The sequence below is a fragment of the Rhinolophus sinicus genome, chromosome 5 (genome assembly GCF_057876585.1).
Source record: "Rhinolophus sinicus isolate RSI-liver-muscle chromosome 5, RSI-T2T, whole genome shotgun sequence".
NCBI classification, from domain to species: Eukaryota; Metazoa; Chordata; class Mammalia; order Chiroptera; family Rhinolophidae; genus Rhinolophus; species Rhinolophus sinicus.
Genome location: NC_142505.1, coordinates 13,893,727 through 13,910,443, shown reverse-complemented (window position 1 = coordinate 13,910,443; position 16,717 = coordinate 13,893,727). Strand labels below are relative to the sequence as shown.

Below are 16,717 nucleotides of genomic sequence, written 5' to 3'. Positions count from 1 at the left end.
TTTTGGGGACTGGGAGAGCAGACTCCTTGCAGAGCCATACTCAGGAACATAGGGTGAGCGCAGGAAGGTGCCCTTCCCAGGTGGAGGCGGATGACCACAGGCCAGTGCAGGGTTTTCCAAGGCTCACCGGGTACACAGTTCAGGCCTGACATGGACAGAGACTTTCCAAATATCTGATAAACAAACTGCCTCCTTCTGCAGACATAACATCTGCCCACCACACCCTGGGGGAGGACTGTGGAGAGAGTGGCATCGGAAGAGAGGGTGTATCTCCTTCCCACATGGCTTTTGCCCTTTGTATGAAAGTTTTATCTTTAATATTTCAAATCGGCCGTCACCAAAGTACTTGGGAACTGGGCTAGATTGTCTCAACTTGGCATTGCTGCTACTCCCTGCTGAGGTCTCTGTATTGCAAAGGAGAGGCCAAGGAGTACATTTCCCAGAATGCACCTTTCCCTGATGGTTCCAGGATAGGTCACTGATGAGAGGCCCTTGGTGAGTTTTGGAAGGGGAGGCCAGTATCCTCAAGAAGCAATAGCAGGCAGATGAATGAGCAGTTTCCAGATAAATTCCTGAGAAACCCCTGCCCCAGTGCTGCTCGCCGAAGTTATTAATGATGGCTTCCCCGACTTTCTCCCATTCCATAATCCCCTGCATTCAAACCCTTTAATATATGATATATGTAATTTCTGTTTTATTGATTAAACCCTGACTATCACCGTAACTAGGCCAAATCTCAAAATTCTTAAATTAACATATATAACGGGAGAAACATGTATTCTTCACTTGTCTCACCTATACCTTTGGTTGTAGGACCCACCAAAGGGAGAGGCCATTTTAAGTCACCATGTTGCTTAATGGAACAAGCAACAAAGTTTGAAAACTTCCAAAATTCCCATTCATCATATTTATTCTTTAATTTTTATCAAAGTATTGATATACATGGTTTAAGAAAATCAAATAGTTTAGAAAATCCTCCACCTACACATATCATTATAAATTTGTCCAAACCCATAGAATGAACACCACCAAGAGTGAACCATAATGTGAACTCTGGATGTGAAATATGTACTTTGGGTGATAATGATGTGTCAGTATAAGATCATCATTGTGACATGTCCCACTCTGGTGGGGGAGTTTGATAATGGGACTGTGTTTGTGTGGCACTAGGGAGTTTATGGGAAATCTGTACCTTCTGCTCAGTTTTGCTGAGAACCTAAAACTGCTCCAAAAAATAAAGTCTATTGGAAAAAATCCTCCACTTTTCCTCTCCCAACCTCACTCCACTTGCTAAAGGTGGCCATTTCTAGCTTTAATTTTTCTGGACACCTCTAAATAATATGTTTTTACTACTATTTCTTGGCTCATCAACCATAAATATTAATTGTTGAGTTCTCTATGAAATGAGATTTTTCTCTCTCACTTGTGGGTCAGTTGGGGGTTGCATGATCTACCTGGGTTTGGCTGGTTGGGCCGACTTCCAGTTGTGGGTCCAGCTGAACTTGGCTCCTGGCTGCAGGTAGGGCTCAGGTCGGGCTCAGGTTTGCTCCATGTGGATTCATGCTGGGGTCCAAGGTGAAGGGGCAGGAACTCTTCTCAGGGGCAGAAAAGCTCTTCTCATGATGATGGCAAAGGAACAAGAGGAAAAACTCTGCTGCACAAGCACATTTCAAATCCCTGCCCACATCTCATTGGCCAAAGCACATCACAGGGCCACAGTCAAGGGTAAAGATGTGAGCTCTGTCTCTAGTAGCAGAATTGCAGTCACATGGCAAAGGGTGTGGATACGGAGACAGGTGAAGAATTGTGGCCATTTGTTCAATCTACCATACTTGTTTTCATTCTATTTGGATATAGACCTCTCTGGGAGTAACAATACTTTAGCTCAATTAATACCACAACACAGTCTTGCCCAATAGTTGGCCTCTTTTAAGTGACTGGTAAACATTTGCCGATTAGTTTCTTAAATCTCAGAATAACCCCGGGGTTCTGAGAAACAATTTTGGTAGATAGATGGTTTAGGCTCAGTGGAGGAAGAAAGTTTGGGTGTAGGCTCTTCAACGTCAGTCTGGCTTGAAACACCTTTGTCCTCATTCCCTTCTGTGTAGTGAACACTGTCTTCAGCTGGCCTGTGGACAATGAGTTACTACAGAAACACCACTTGATCTGCCCAGACGATTACTACAGCGGCACAGTGCCATTTTGCTCTGCACCTAAAGGTAAAGCTTCTGTACTCTCAGAGCCACGCATATCATTCCAGGGAAGTTCTTTAGCATGCACCTTTGCTGCCATTTCCTGTTCATAGGTTCCCTGCCCCCTTTTCTTTAATTTTAATAGTAAATATTGGGAGGGTCAAATCTGAGCATGCCACTTCCTCGCTATCTTCCTAACACCTGCAAGACAAAAGTCTCAACTCCTCAGTGTGGGATATGATGCTCTTGGCAGCTGCTCAACGCCAAGAGATATGAAAATGTTTAGAAATGTATTGGAATGAACCAAGAGAGAGGGAGGGTCTGAAGACTTAGATAAGCAGGGGAGCAAATTCCAGATGGAGTCGGAACATGGCCCTAGGGGTTTTCCCATACCCCATGCAGGACAAGAGCAATTTTTTGCCCTTTGAGTATGGAAGGAAGGTTGGGTAGGGAGGCAAGGCAGGAAGGGTTATGTGTGTTCTGTGTGTGTGTGTGTGTGTGAGAGAGAGAGAGAGAGAGATAGGGATTGGGCCAGTTTCCTGTGATACGGGAGGTAAGCTCTTTTGAGAATGAGTGGGGTGGGAAGCTGGGTTGTGGGCTTAAGCAGGGAGGTAGATGTTTGGGAGAGTGACTTTGTGAATGGGGAGAAGTCATGGTGTGGATCCTGTGGCCAAACATCAGGATGAGGTAGTGGTACCAGGCTCAGAAGATGAGCTCGCCGGCCGTCCGAGTTGGCAAGACTCTTTGATGAGCTCTGGGGCTTTGGAGCTGAGAAGGCATTTGGGGTGCAAGGATTGGGATCTGGAGAACTGAGGGTGTTGATGAGGAAAGACTTCCACTGATAACCTGAATCATGTAGAGAAATAAGACCAGGAAGAGGCAGCAGAATCAAGTGTCGTAGGCTACTAAACCACTTAGGATTTTCAAGTTAGTTGGAAACACACTATCTTATGCAAATAAATCAGGATGCAGTTAGCATGTATTGAGGATTTATCGGGCACTGTGCTAAGAAATGTTTCGTTGCATTCTTGCTAGCAGTGAATGTTCTCATTTAACCTTTTAGGATGATTTTTAAAGGTATAAAAAGTTAATACAAACTGATTCCTTGTGTGAGCTTTAAAAAGGATGTTCATATGGGGGTATGTGTATATGCATGTGTGTGTGTGTGTGTGTGTGTGTGTGTGTGTGTGTGTGTGCAACAGTGGTCTACTTATGTTCTTTGACCATGTTCAACAACAAACAAGTATTTTAACACGCAAGTCCTAAGTCTCAAGTACATAGAATGAGTTTCAGGAGTCATTATATGCTGAAGAGCAATTATACCTGGTATAGTATATGTGAAAGTTTAGGACAAAATACCAAACTAACTGTGGCTTTGGTGGTTTTATTTAGTCATCTTCGGAACATCCACGTCCTCACCTTGGTATGCTCACTCATTTTGTTTCCTTGGTGCCATAGGCACCTCAGTCCCTGGATATTTGAAACCGACATTCAGTTTTGAGAAGCGTTCCCTCCCAAAGAAAGAGCTGACCAAAAAGGGGGAAGCTTCATGCGAGAAGACACTCACGAAGCTTGAAGACGAGTTAGACTACACGATGGACAGCCTGACATGGGACTCATCTTCAAAGGCCAAACGCAGGACCAGAGAGACTGTCAAGGTTGGTGTTGAAGCCTGTGCACAGCAGTATGTGTGTGGGCTGTGGGGACAAGGAGATGAGGAAGGAGAAGGCGTTCCAGGTGACACGAGACATTGTGATCAATCCACAGCCAAGTAGCGAGGAGTTTGCATTGGCCCTCCGTGGGTCCTGCAGCCGGCCAAGATGTCAACACGCATAGTCCCTCCGCCTGGCATTAACTCTATACATTTTTGTGTTTCAAAGAAAGCAAGTCTACCAAAGAATAAAAACTGGATGAACCATTTACGTGTGCCACAGAGAGTATTGGAGCGACGTCTGCTTGCCAGAATGGAGAGTCGGAACCACTTCCTGAGAAACCCTCGGTTTTTCCCTCCTAACACTCCACGTGGAGGCAAGTCTCTCATCTTTCCTCCCAGGAAGCCAGCACTGAGAGGAGAAGTCCCGAGCAGAGAGCTGGAACAGAGGTGTGTCTTTCCCTGATTCGTGTTCTCAGAAAATCGGACGCTTTAGAGTAAAACCCAGAAGGTCCTGGGTCTGGTCTGGCTTATGATGCATGCTAGACTTTTGGTGTCGGGGGGAGGGTGTCATTATGAGAACAGAGCAGGGCTTCAGGGCTACCCATAGACGTGGTCCTTGGATATCCCCAGAGTCCCGGGTTTGTGCTTTTCTGACCTGCCAGTGTCTTGAGGAATAGAGGTTAGTGTGGGCCCTCTGTTTACATCTGAACGGTCTGAGTCAAACGGGAGGAAACTCTACAGCCGTGTGCTCTTTCCACTGGGGTGCATATGTCTTGGATAATAAAAATGTTGAAACTTTGATTAATTACGAATAAGCAGTATAACTTGTGATTTTATTTAGGAGAGTGTCTTTAGCTATATTTTAATAATTGTCCTTCTGAAGAAAATGAGTTGCTTCATGGGTTAATCATTTTAATGAGCTTAAAACTATTAACCTTTCTTTATTAGACAAATAATATCTTTTGTTAAGAAAAATTAGAAAAGATTGCTATTTCAAAGAAGAGCAGCACCTATATTACAAACCCAGTTAACATTGGCGTTTAAGCTTTCAGAATTTGTCCTGTGCACACTGAAAATGAAATATGTGGCTCCAAATATTTTCACAGTGATCATGCTATAAAATTATTTTAGAACCTGCTTTAACAACAAAAAACCGCCCCCAAAAATGACATATTGTGAATATCTGTAGTGGCTTGGGTATATGTATTTTACACGCATCAATCACTACGTAGGATTTCATTGCATGGACGTACCTAACAGCCTTTCTCCCCTCCGTGACCTTCCACAGTTGCGCTGATACACCAGTGTTCCTCGCTGAGCCATCAGTCGGGTTTTTCACAGATTATGAAATTGGATCAGTTTATGAGGTAGAAATCTTATTTCTTTATAGATCTTACTCCATCTGCTTCTTTATTCTTTAAAAGTCTTTATTATGGAATTCTAAAACCATACAGAAAACGAGGGAAAGTCTATCAATGAACCCACCACCCAGCTTCAACAGTGACCTCCAGTCTGCAAATGTGGGTTCATCTATTCCCCCCACAACTTCTTCGTGCGTGTATGTCCCTGTGCACATGGGGGCACTGGAGTATTGTAAATAGATCAGACACGTTTGGGACCGTATCCAATGTTCTGGTCAGTGTAGATTTAATCAAGAAAATACATCTTAAAGATCAGTTTGGTCAATTATAGTAAAGTAGTTGTTTTTTTCCTCTACATTAATTGATTGTTTCATCTTTCTCAAAATATGTTCTCAGGTACTGTAAAATCTATTAGCTGTTGTATAGAGTTCATTTTGTTGGCCAATATTCAAGGCCACTTCTATTTAGAATCATTCTAGGTAATGAAATTATGTTAGTCTAGTCTAAAATGAGTTATTTCATTAAAAATTAGTATTCATTTTGCTTTTGAAAATTATCCCGTATTTGTCCAGTGGGAACCTTACAAGTAATCTTGTCTATTCTTTTGACATGACCTAGCTTTTTTTCTTTTTCTTTTCTTTTTTTTTTTTTTTTTTTTGAGCACTTCCTTACATTCTGGCTTGCAAAATGTCCCAGGTTCATCTTGTATTCTCTTTGTTCCACTTGTGAAATCAGTTTCTAAGAAGCCTTGGTTCCTTTTAGTAGAGAATGGTATTTAGAAACCAGGATCTAAGCACTAAATCTGCTGTTTGCTTTTGGGATATCCTCACTTCTAGGTCCTTTCATCAGACAGAGCTGGGGGAAAATAGCAGTTTCATAGGTCCAACCATAAATATGTAAGTATACATATATAGAGGGTGCCAAAAATATGTATACACATTTTAGGAAAGGAAAAAACTGTATTAAAATTGTAATACTCAATATATACCGATAACAAAAGAAGAATACAAGTCATGTGTGTACATTTTTTGGCACCCTCGTTATACATGCACATATGCATACACAGGTACATAATATTTAAAATCGTAACTTCACACTGATACTTCTAATTACAGTCTAATTCTACAGTGCCTCCTCCCATTCCATGCTGGTAGCTCCTTTCTCCCACAATCATTTGAAGAATCTTGGAATAAAGTTCTACTTCTGGAAATCTCTGCATTTAGTGGCTTTTTAGTGAGGCTCAGGATCAGATCTCCACGGTGACTGTATGTCCAGTTACAAGATTCTAAGCATTTACTTAGTGGGAGGCATATATCCCAGATGTAGTACGTTCTGGAGCTTAAGAACAGCGTTTGTGGTTAAAATCATTTGATAGAAAAAACGCAAACAAAAAGAGTTCTTGAAATGGTCCTTTCAGGCATAGTTTTAAGGGCAATTTTCATTGGTGTCTCCTTTAATATAGTCAGCGTTCCAGTTACTTATAACCATGTAACAAACTGCCCCAAGGCTTAGTGGTGTAAACAGCCATTTGCTTGCTAATCAAATAGGACACAGCAAAGAAAGTGTATCTGTACTCTGTGATGTCTGGGGGATAGAAGACAGGGATAGAAGCATCTGAAGTCTCATTCACCCCCATGTCGGGTGGTTGGTGCAGGCTTTTAGCCCAGGCCTCCATTCCTCTCCCCATGGGCCTCTCCCTAAGGCTTCTCCGTATTAGCCGACTTCCTTTCCCATTTCTTCCCTTCTTCAGAGCACAGTGGCTGGTTTCCCCAGAGTCAGCCTCCCCAAAAGAGAAATGCAATCTACCATAGTCTATGACATAAATTGAATTGTATCTAGTGATGTCTTTTGGAAATGCACCTTGCATCTGTTGTCCATATGACTGTATACCTACCTGTTCTTTACTCAGCTAAACTAGGAAGTTAAAGACTAAAAAAAAATTTTCAAATTGGCAAAGTCTTTAAAAATGTATGTCCTGTATACCATGTCTCAGGAAACTCCTAGGAAACATGCTCCCCTACGGAAGTTAAGGAAAAACAAACAAACACACACAATAAAACACTATTTGGACACATGGAATACCCAAATAATCAGCTAAGAAGAAAAAAGTGTTTGCATTTTGGGGAGTGGGAAAGGACAGGGTGAGGGTGCAGGGGAAGAGGACAGGTTTTCTATTTTCAAAGCCCTGTAGAACTCTTTCACTCTTCAAACCATGTGGTTGTCCAATTTTGATGAAAATAACTAAATATAACACCAGCATGGGCCAGGGAGCTGTGTCCTACACAACTAGACTGAGAAATAACGGCTTGAACTGTAGTGAGGGTGGGGGGAGGCAGAAGAAGGGGAAAAAAACCCAAAACCTTCTACAAAGAGAAACCCCAGGCCCAGATCATTTTCCAGGTGTACACCACCAAACATTCAAGCTATTTCCTATTGTATATAAACTGTTTTGGAGAATAGAAAAAGATGAATGGACCCTCACTATTAGGTAATGAGCCAGCTATGGTGTGAATGTTTGTATCCCCCCAAATTCACATGTTGAAATCCTAACCTTCCAAGATGATGGTATTGGAAGGTAAGGACTTTGGCAAGTGCTGGGGTCATGAGAGTGGAGCCTCCGTAAATGGGGTTACTGCCTTGATAAGAGAGATCCCTTGCCCTTCCACGACTTGAGGACACAGTGTGAAGGCTCTGGCTGTGAATCAGGAAGAGGGCCCTCCCCAAAACATGATCAGGCTGGTACCTTGATCTTGGACTTTCCAGCCTCCATAACTGTGAGCAATCCATTTCTGTTGTTCATAAGCCACCGAGTTTATGGTATTTTGTATAGCAACCAGAAGGGACTAAGACTGAGCCTAGTATTACTTTGACACCAAAGCCAGATAAGGAACTATACAACTGAAAACCATAAGCCAGTCTTGTGGAAGAATACTGGTGCACTCCATGCCCCAGCCTGTGGAAGCTGTGTGAGAACTTCTCTGTCCTGAGATGGGGAACCGAATGGGACACAGGCTGTGAGTGCTGGAGGCTAAAAATTTGTGATAGAAATAGAAACCTGTACCTTATAAGCAAGGGAGTTCACATGCTTCGTATCGTTTCTCTTTTGTTTTCTTTCAATATCTTAGTAAATTAGAAGACATCATACGTGTATATATTTGAAAAGAACATAGGTGTACAAATACGCGATGAAAACCAGCAAACCAAACCAAGCAAAAAGAAATATACGCACATGCACACATCAGGAGAAAATTTTGTGTAACCCAGCAGTGCAAGGAATGTCTTCACAACGGGCCTTGAATTGACTGCCCTGTGCCTATCATTTTTTCCCTCTGAAGCTTCCAGTGCTATTAAGGAAAGCCAACCCACCCTGCAATCCTTATAATTATCACTGCCCCAGACCTTGTATCCACCACAGCTACCATGTGTTTTAATGCCCGACCTCCACCTGCACCTCATTTCAGTGGACCGTGGGTGAAAGCCTTAGTGTAACTTGGATGCCACTGCACACCAGGGGCCATTACACCCTACCTCCTGCCAGCTAGGGTTCTTATTGCCACTAGACTGGAGAGAAAGCCAACTCCAGAATCACATCCTACGGGTCTGCTGCTTTAGGGCCCTTCTGATACCCACTGGCATAGCCTGGGTTTCCCACAAAGCAGAGCCCAAGGTGGTGAGGTTGCGTTCTATCCTTTAACAATTCCAGGGAGGAGTGAGGAAAGGAGATGGAAGGAGATGAGAATGTATTATCAAGCTGACCGTCATTCAGTGCAAGGAACTGTTTTCTCTTGTGGGACAGCCCCTAGAAGCCATGGAAACTCCTGGCTCCTGCCTTTTTTTGGTCAGTGGTTTGCCTTGTGTGGCTGGGAGCAAGGCTCTCCTGAGGTGTGCCTCGGCCGACATGAGCAACAGCTGCCCCCATGAACACCACCTCGGTCTGTAATGATAGCAGTGGCTGCAACTAGCTCCGTGTCCGAGAGCACAGCGGCCTGACTAAGGGAACAGCACGAGCTCCTGGTCGGCCTGTTCTGTGCACATGTGCAGACGTGAAGACAAAACTGAGTGTAGTATCCTTGCCATATGGAAAATAACCCCCACCTCACTCCATACGCAAAACAAAATACTCCATACTCATACTCTTTCCAGCGAAGACCTCAAGGTAAAAAAACAAACATTTAAGAATATAGGCGATATAGAAAGATTTCTTGAAACTGAAGCCCGAGCCATAAAAGTTGATATATTTTATATTGAAATTTTAGAAACTGTCATCAAAAAATAAGTTATAAACTTGGAGATGTTTATAACATAGACTTGATAAAGAATTAGGACCCAGAATATATGAGGAACTCCCACAAACTAATAAGAAAAAGACCAAGTACACAATGGCACAATACTGACAGACTGTGAACCGACCACTCACACAGGAGGAAACCCACATGGCAAATAAATGTACAAAAAGATGCTCATTATCACCAGTAACAGGGAATGGAAATTAAAACCGTAATACGGGTCTCTCCACACTTGGTCTGGTTCACTGACGGATTGGTTCAATATGTGGTGCAGGCCAAAAATAGACGTAAATATTGATTTAGGAATACATGCCTAAGAATAAAAGTATGAAGACATCAAATGTATGTAGCTGTTATCTGGTGGGGGGCTAGGGTAGGGCTTTATATTTTTAATATTTTTTTTTCTTAAGCTGGATGATGGATACATGGCTTTCGTCATGTTATAATTTATACATTTTTGTCGGCTCTGCTGACAAGATGGCAGCTGCCCTCACAACTCAGGAGCTTATATCCAGGGTCGGGATGGAGGCAGATTCGTAAGCCACAGAGGGAACTGCAGGAGGACAAGGTCCGTGCTTTGGGAGCCCACCTCCTGGGTGAGGCCTTCTCTCATGCCTCCTGTTCAGTCAGCTCTTTACAGATGCTCTGCAACTTACTGGTCTTTAACCTTCAGAACCTCGCCTGGTGCCTGGTGAAGGTTGAGTAAGTGCTTGCTGAATGAATGAGCCAGTGTAATATTTCACTGTAAAATACAAGCCAAAGATGTATACATGTATTGAGCTCCTCTTCTGTGTGAGGTGCTGTGCCGGCTGCTCCGTGAGTCCCAGGACTTGCCCTTCGGGGCCTCCCCATCTGAGGCGGGGAGAACAGAAGGCGGGGTTTAATGGGGGCTGGCTGAGTTGAGTGAAGGAGAGAGACCCAATTAAAACCCTGGCATACGGTGCCCGTAACACCCCTCAACTGGACTCATGGGAAGTAGCCCAAATGGATATGTGGGGAAAAAGACAGTAAGTTAAGAGGTGGGATGGGACCTAGACGTCCTGGGTTCAAATTTCAACCCTGTTATTCACCAGCCAAAGAGTCTCTTTGATAATAATTTTATTTTTCAAATCCAGTAGATGTACAATGTTAGTAGTTTCCGGTGTACAATATAGTGATTAGACATTTATATAACTTATGAAGTGACCACCCCAATAAATCTAGTACCCTTCTGACACCATACACACATCGGAGCCTCTTTGAACTTGAGTTTCTTCAGTGTAAAATAGAGACAGTTCCCACCTTTCCTGGTTATTGCGAGGTTGAACAGAGCACGTGGCAGATGCTCTGTAAACAGTAGCTGTTATTTTAAACAGAACAAAGACCAGGTCAGATCTGTTCCCACCTTCATGTTCACCTTGTACTTTTTTTTTCCCAAGAAGAAACAAAAGCAGAGAGATAGCATAATGAATCTCCACATGCCTGTCACCCAGCTTAGCAGTACCAGCGTGTGACCAAGCTTATTGCATTTATGCCCCTATCCCCTTCCCATATTATTTAGTAACGCCCAGACCTCATGTCATTCATCCGGCCCTACTGCTGTCTAAAAGAGCTCACCTTTGCCTTTGCACAGACGGTGATCTCCCTGCAGAACACCACCGCGACCAGCCGCTGCCTGCGAGTCCTCCCGCCTTCTACTCCGTACTTCTCTCTGGGATTGGGTGAGCTGCGCGTGGCCATTGTCTGCACTGCCTCCCAGTTCCTGGCCCTCCTGGCCCTTGACTGGCTTCCCTGTCTGTGTCCCGAGCCCAGGTCCACATTTCCCTCAGCCGTCCTGGGGATCCCTCGCACTCTGCTGGCAGCCTGCCTGCTCCTCCTTCCAGTGAGGTCTCTGCGTCCTGACAGCTCCTTTCTCGGATCACCTCCCTCCAGGTTCTGGTCCTGCCATCTCCTCCCACTTCACGCTGTCACTGTCCTCAGTCAAGCCCTCCTCATTCCTTGCTTAAACTGTTATAGTGGCTTCCCACCTCACAGTGTTTTTCTCAAGAACAACTCTTATCATGTCACCCCAGCTCAGAAATCTCAAAAGGCTCTCTGCTGCCCACAGAATAAATTCTAAGCCATAGAGCCAGTCATGGCCCCACCTAACTATCCCAGATGGACCATATCACTCCCCTCCCCGGCCCTGGTGTTTCTACCTGAGTCTCTGCCCTCACAGCCTGCCTTCTTCCCATGCCATGTGGTTCTGCCATCAGCGTGGCTTTGGGCCAGAAGGCATTTACTCATAGAGCCAGCCCCACCTGTGGTGGGATCTACCGGTGCCCTCTGGCTGCCCTCGTAGCACTGGAGCCTGAGCCGGGCTGGCTGCCTGGTCCCCACATCCTCATTTGTCGCTTTTGTCATATATAGGGATGTTTCCAGGAAAAGGTGGAATGGTGGCTCCGGGAATGACCTGCCAGTACGTTGTCCAGTTTTTACCGGACTGCCTTGGGGATTTTGATGATTTTATTTTAGTCGAGACACAGTCAGCCCACACGCTTTTGATCCCCCTGCAGGCCCGGAGACTGCCCCCAGTGCTGACACGTGAGTGTGTGCTCTGCCTTCCCGTGGATTCAGTGAGGGTTGGCAAGAGCCTATAAGAACTGCATGCTCTCAGGGCCCCTTTGTGGCAGCATACAGCTTGTCAGGGGCTTCTTGGTCCTGAGGCGGGGCCTTCTGCACAGCCTTCCACAGTGTCAGGCCCCGATTGTCCAGCTTCCCAGGGGAGGCTGACTCTGAATTACCACAGCAGGGGAGGAGGCCAGCAGCCAAGCTAACCCCCCGGCATAGGCTTTCTGGCTCATTGATACCCCTGAGTGGGCCTGTGCCACCCTGAGGCAGGGAAAGGAATTCTTGGAGCCCCCAGCGGATGTGGCCTCTGGCTGTAGGGGTGGGCTTCTTCGGGAAAGCTGGCTTTGGCTGGGCTCCCGCAGTTACAAGCCTCTTACAGGCTGGAAGTTGGGACTCTGACCACACCCTCCAGGGCCATACCAGGCGGCCCTGGCTAAGGTCTGAGCCCACAGTGGGTGTGGACTCCTGCTGCTCTAGCCAGGAGTGTATACAGTCCCGTAGCACTGCTTGGGGTGCCAGGCAGGGGCTCAGGGGCCCTTCCACAGCTGCTCTGAGCTCTGGCTGATACTCAGGAGAACAATGACAGTAGGACCTAGTCAGAGCTACGCGTTAGTGACATGTTGTTTCTCTTGCCCCTCCTTTCCTGTGGCTGTAGTGTCGCCAGTGTTGGACTGTGGTTACTGCCTCATTGGGGGAATGAAGGTGACCAGATTCCTGTGCAAAAATGTGGGCTTCAGTGTCGGCAGGTTCTGCATTATGCCTAAAAAGAGCTGGCCGCCGCCAAGTTTCAGGGTGAGTGATCATAAATTGCTACCTGGAAAAAGAGCAGCTCCAACAAAGGAAATAATCCCCTGCGAGGGACTTGCTGGAGCACGTCTCTGGCTGGAAACACACGGAAAACAGAATTTTAGAACCTCTCTATTCAACTGCCACAACCCAAATGGCAATGAGACTCAGTGTATATGGAAACGAGCGCTGCAGTTCTGGTTATTCCACTAATTCATGCATGACCCCGGGCGAGTCATATCGCTTCCCTTATCCTTCAAGGCCTGGATCAGTGTCACTGCGTTCATTCATTCATTCATTCAGTCGTTACTATAGCAAATGTTTGAATATATCAGAGGTCACAGACTGGCAGCTCTTTGGCTGAATTCTGCGGGCATGTTTATTTGGCACAGCGCTTAAAAACGTGGTTTTTTTTTGAGCCAACATTTACAAATAGGGAGATTTCACATCAAAATCTGCAATTCTAATCTCTGGAAGAGGAGGAAGATGTGCAGCCTTGGGCCGGGATGCATGGTGGCCCTGCTGGCTGGCGCAAGAAGCGGAGCCCATGCACCATCTCTCCTGTCCGCCCACCCAGCAGCCCCCACAGCAGCCGAATGCTGACGCCGCTGGTTCGCATGCCCACACCGTTGTTATTCTTACGGTAGAGGTGGTTCTCTGTGCTTGTGTCTCAGGAAAACAAGTGATAGGTCCAGAGGACCATGTGTTCCAAAAGACACACATTTCACTCATGTCTGTTAGCTGCCAGGGTCCTGTAGGCATGGGTGTGTGTCCCTGGCATGCTCAGCGGTGTCCTGTGTAGGCACCTGGGCTGCAGCTCTGCTGACCAGACGGCAGCTGCCCTCACGACTCAGGAGCTTACAGCCAGGGGTCAGGATGGAGGCGGATAGGTAAGCTGGCACCAGCCCCAGAGGGAATTGCAGGAGGGCAAGGACCGTGCTTTGGGAGCCCACATCCTTGGTGCGGCTGTCTCTCACGCCTCCTGCGCAGTGTCTGAAACACTTGTCAGTGGGATTCCTCGTACCTCCTACCTGGAACGAATGAGCCTCACTTTGTTCATTAACGGGGGACTGGATGATCCGTAAGATCCTGCACATTGCAAAATGGATGTTTGGAGACGTTTGTACCCTGAGCACTGGATGTTACAGTCTCTTCTGCTTTTCTTGAAGGCTGTTGCAACCATTGGCTTCGTTGAGCAACCTCCCTTTGGGATCCTGCCTTCCGTGTTTGAGCTGGCTCCAGGGCAGGCCATATTAATGGAGGTAGGTGATGAGATGTTGGCATATATTTCCTCTTTCTTATGACCGGTCATGGCTCTTTCCTCAACTACTTGCTTCATGACCCAACTCTCCACTTCCATCCCAGGTCCCAGCCTTAGTGGTTTCAGTGTAGGAGCATGCTCTGTGGGGAGATGTCATTCGGCTGTCTTACAGCCTCTCTCACAGAGCAAGTGCAGAAAGCTCTAGCATTTCCATCATGATCCCTGAGCATCGCTTGTCCACACCATGAGCCTGGGAGTTGTCTCCACAGGCATCTAAGCTGCCTCCAGGAACTTCCCTTGGTTCTTCAGCCTCTCTTGGACACCCCTCCCCCCAGCGATGACCGGGGTGATGCCTGTGGCTTTGTTCTCTCTTGTTTCATCCTCAGTTATATAGGCCACAAGGCTCACCTCCCTTAGGCCTTACTCTGAACTTCTGTAGAAGCTCTGAGAGTCTGGCCCACTGGCTGTGGGCTTCTCTTTTCCCAGCTGGCCCCTTTCAGCCGTCTCTTTGGCTCGTCACAGCTGCTCACTGGTCCTCAGAAAAGCCGTGAAAAATGGTGCCGTCTTTCTGTCCCTGTTGCCCTCCTTGACTCCCTGGCCCCTGAGTCTGACTATGCTGTCATGTGGCTGCACATGGGGCTGGCATGTGCACGTGTGGCTTTCCTCACGAGCCTGCTGAGGGAGGTACTGACGTTCAAGAGTAAAAGCTGTCTGGTTTCTGGGGCAGCGGGTTTGACCTGCACCACCTCAGTGGGTAGTGAGAGCCAAAGGCCATAGGTTCTCAAACTCAGCTGCACTTTGCAATCCCCTGAGAGACCTGCAAACACACTGATGTCTGGGCTCCTGCCCTGAGCTTCTGAGTTCATTGGTCTGGGGTGTGGCCTGGACACAGGATTTTGAAAGCTTTCCAGGCGATGCTGGTATGCAGCAAAGCTTGTGGACCATTGCTGTAGCTCCTTTACTAGGGTGTAACAGAGGGCTCCCTTTATCAGCTTCTTTCCAGTTTCAAGTGCCTGATGGGGTCTTGCTCTGGAGGTCTGAGGTGATGCTGGCTTGTTCTTGGCTGTGCTGATCTGATTCCCCCATAAGAACCTGGCCCTCGGGATTGAGACAGGGCCAACTCAGGCATAATAAGGCTTTATCAGTCCTGTCTACTGCTGAGGGGTGGGTTGGGTTCTCTTGGCATAGCCCAGCCCTTCTCAGAGACTTATTGTGGCTTTAAGGAATTGGAGCTGGTCACCCCTGACCAGGCTAGAATGTCCCCCTCATCCCATCCTCCTATGATCCCCAAGGAAAAGAAGAGGGCAGCAGCAGGAGGAATCTATGGGGGAACAGTGAGATAGTCAGGGAGGTGTGGCCCTTTTGCACCCCTTATGTATTTTGTTTATTGATTGTTTGGGGGTTTTGTTTGTTTTAAAATGTATTCATATTTCCAAATAAGATATAAGTTCACATTTAAAAATTCAGAAGATGCAAATAGATAAACAGTGCAATGTTCCCTTTTACCCAAGTCCCTCAGCTGCCCAGAGGCCACCATCTCACCAACTTTCTGAGAGCCCTTCCAGAGATAGGTGATACCTACAGCCAATGCACGTGTTTTTCCTTTGTTTCCATTTCTCTTTCGCACAAGTTGTTGCCCACTCTCTGCTCTGTTCTGTACCATGTGTTTTCCACTTAATACGATATCCTAGAGGTCATGCTCATATTTTTTATAGCTGCATAGTATTCCACCATGCGAATGAACCATCATTTAGTTCAGCCACACCCTGCTGGTGGACGTGAAGATTTGTTTTCTGATCTCTGGCTATTTCCACGAATAACTTATACATACATCGGTCTGTCCAAGTATGAGACTGCCTGCTGGATACAATCCTTGAAGTAGAGCTGCTGACTCAGGGGTCTCTGCTCATAATTGAGATACGTGTGACCAAGATCCCCACCGTGTGGACTGGACCAGTTATACTTCTGACAACAACCTGTGAGGGTGTCTGTTTCCTCACACACTTGCCAATACTGTATCTTGTCAAACGTTTCTTTTTTTTTTTTTAACTGTTATCTTGGACATTTTTTAACCTATACGAAAATAGAACAGTTTAGCCATCACCCATGTACTCATTACCCAGCTCCAACATTTATCGACTCTTGGCTAATTTTACGGCATCTACACCCTTCCATCCCTTCCAACCAATCCCTACCCTGCCCCTGCAGATTATTTTGAAGAAAAGCAAGATATCATATCATAGCGTTGATGATAGCTAACTTTGTGCTCTTTGCCAGGATAAACAGTGAAAACTTGTTCTTCTAGGTGGTTTTCATTTACATTTCTTCTATTATGAATGAGGTTAAACATGTTGTCATTTATATGTCAGTCTCTGTGAGCTTTCTCTTTATATTCTTTCAACATGCTCTCTGCATTGCCCTGGGGTGGAGTGTGGCTGAACTCCCTCACCTTCCATAGGAGGTGGGGACGTGGCAGGGAGCAGAGCAGAAAGAGGAGGGCGGTGGGTGGTGGGGGTGTCTGAGAAGAAGAGGCTGGAAGGTGGGGGCAGAAGCCTCTTCGTGGGAGATATCAGGGCAACCTTCTCTCC

General features: G+C 46.1%; 1 protein-coding gene across 7 annotated transcripts in view; it reads left to right on the top strand.

The window, feature by feature from the left end:
• Window positions 1-16,717, top strand: part of DLEC1 (DLEC1 cilia and flagella associated protein) — a 57,329-nt gene that overhangs the window by 13,936 nt on the left and 26,676 nt on the right. For 4 of the 7 annotated variants that reach the window (XM_019727616.3, XM_019727614.3, XM_019727613.3 and 1 more), the window contains exons 3-10: window positions 2,109-2,219; window positions 3,585-3,850; window positions 4,073-4,293; window positions 5,135-5,213; window positions 11,106-11,193; window positions 11,882-12,055; window positions 12,738-12,874; window positions 14,038-14,130. In XM_019727616.3, the coding sequence (XP_019583175.3) occupies window positions 2,109-2,219; window positions 3,585-3,850; window positions 4,073-4,293; window positions 5,135-5,213; window positions 11,106-11,193; window positions 11,882-12,055; window positions 12,738-12,874; window positions 14,038-14,130 (1,169 nt within the window). The remainder of the gene's footprint in view (window positions 1-2,108; window positions 2,220-3,584; window positions 3,851-4,072; window positions 4,294-5,134; window positions 5,214-11,105; window positions 11,194-11,881; window positions 12,056-12,737; window positions 12,875-14,037; window positions 14,131-16,717) is intronic. The other 3 variants (XM_019727618.3, XM_088798266.1, XM_088798267.1) reach the window with 2 other exon arrangements.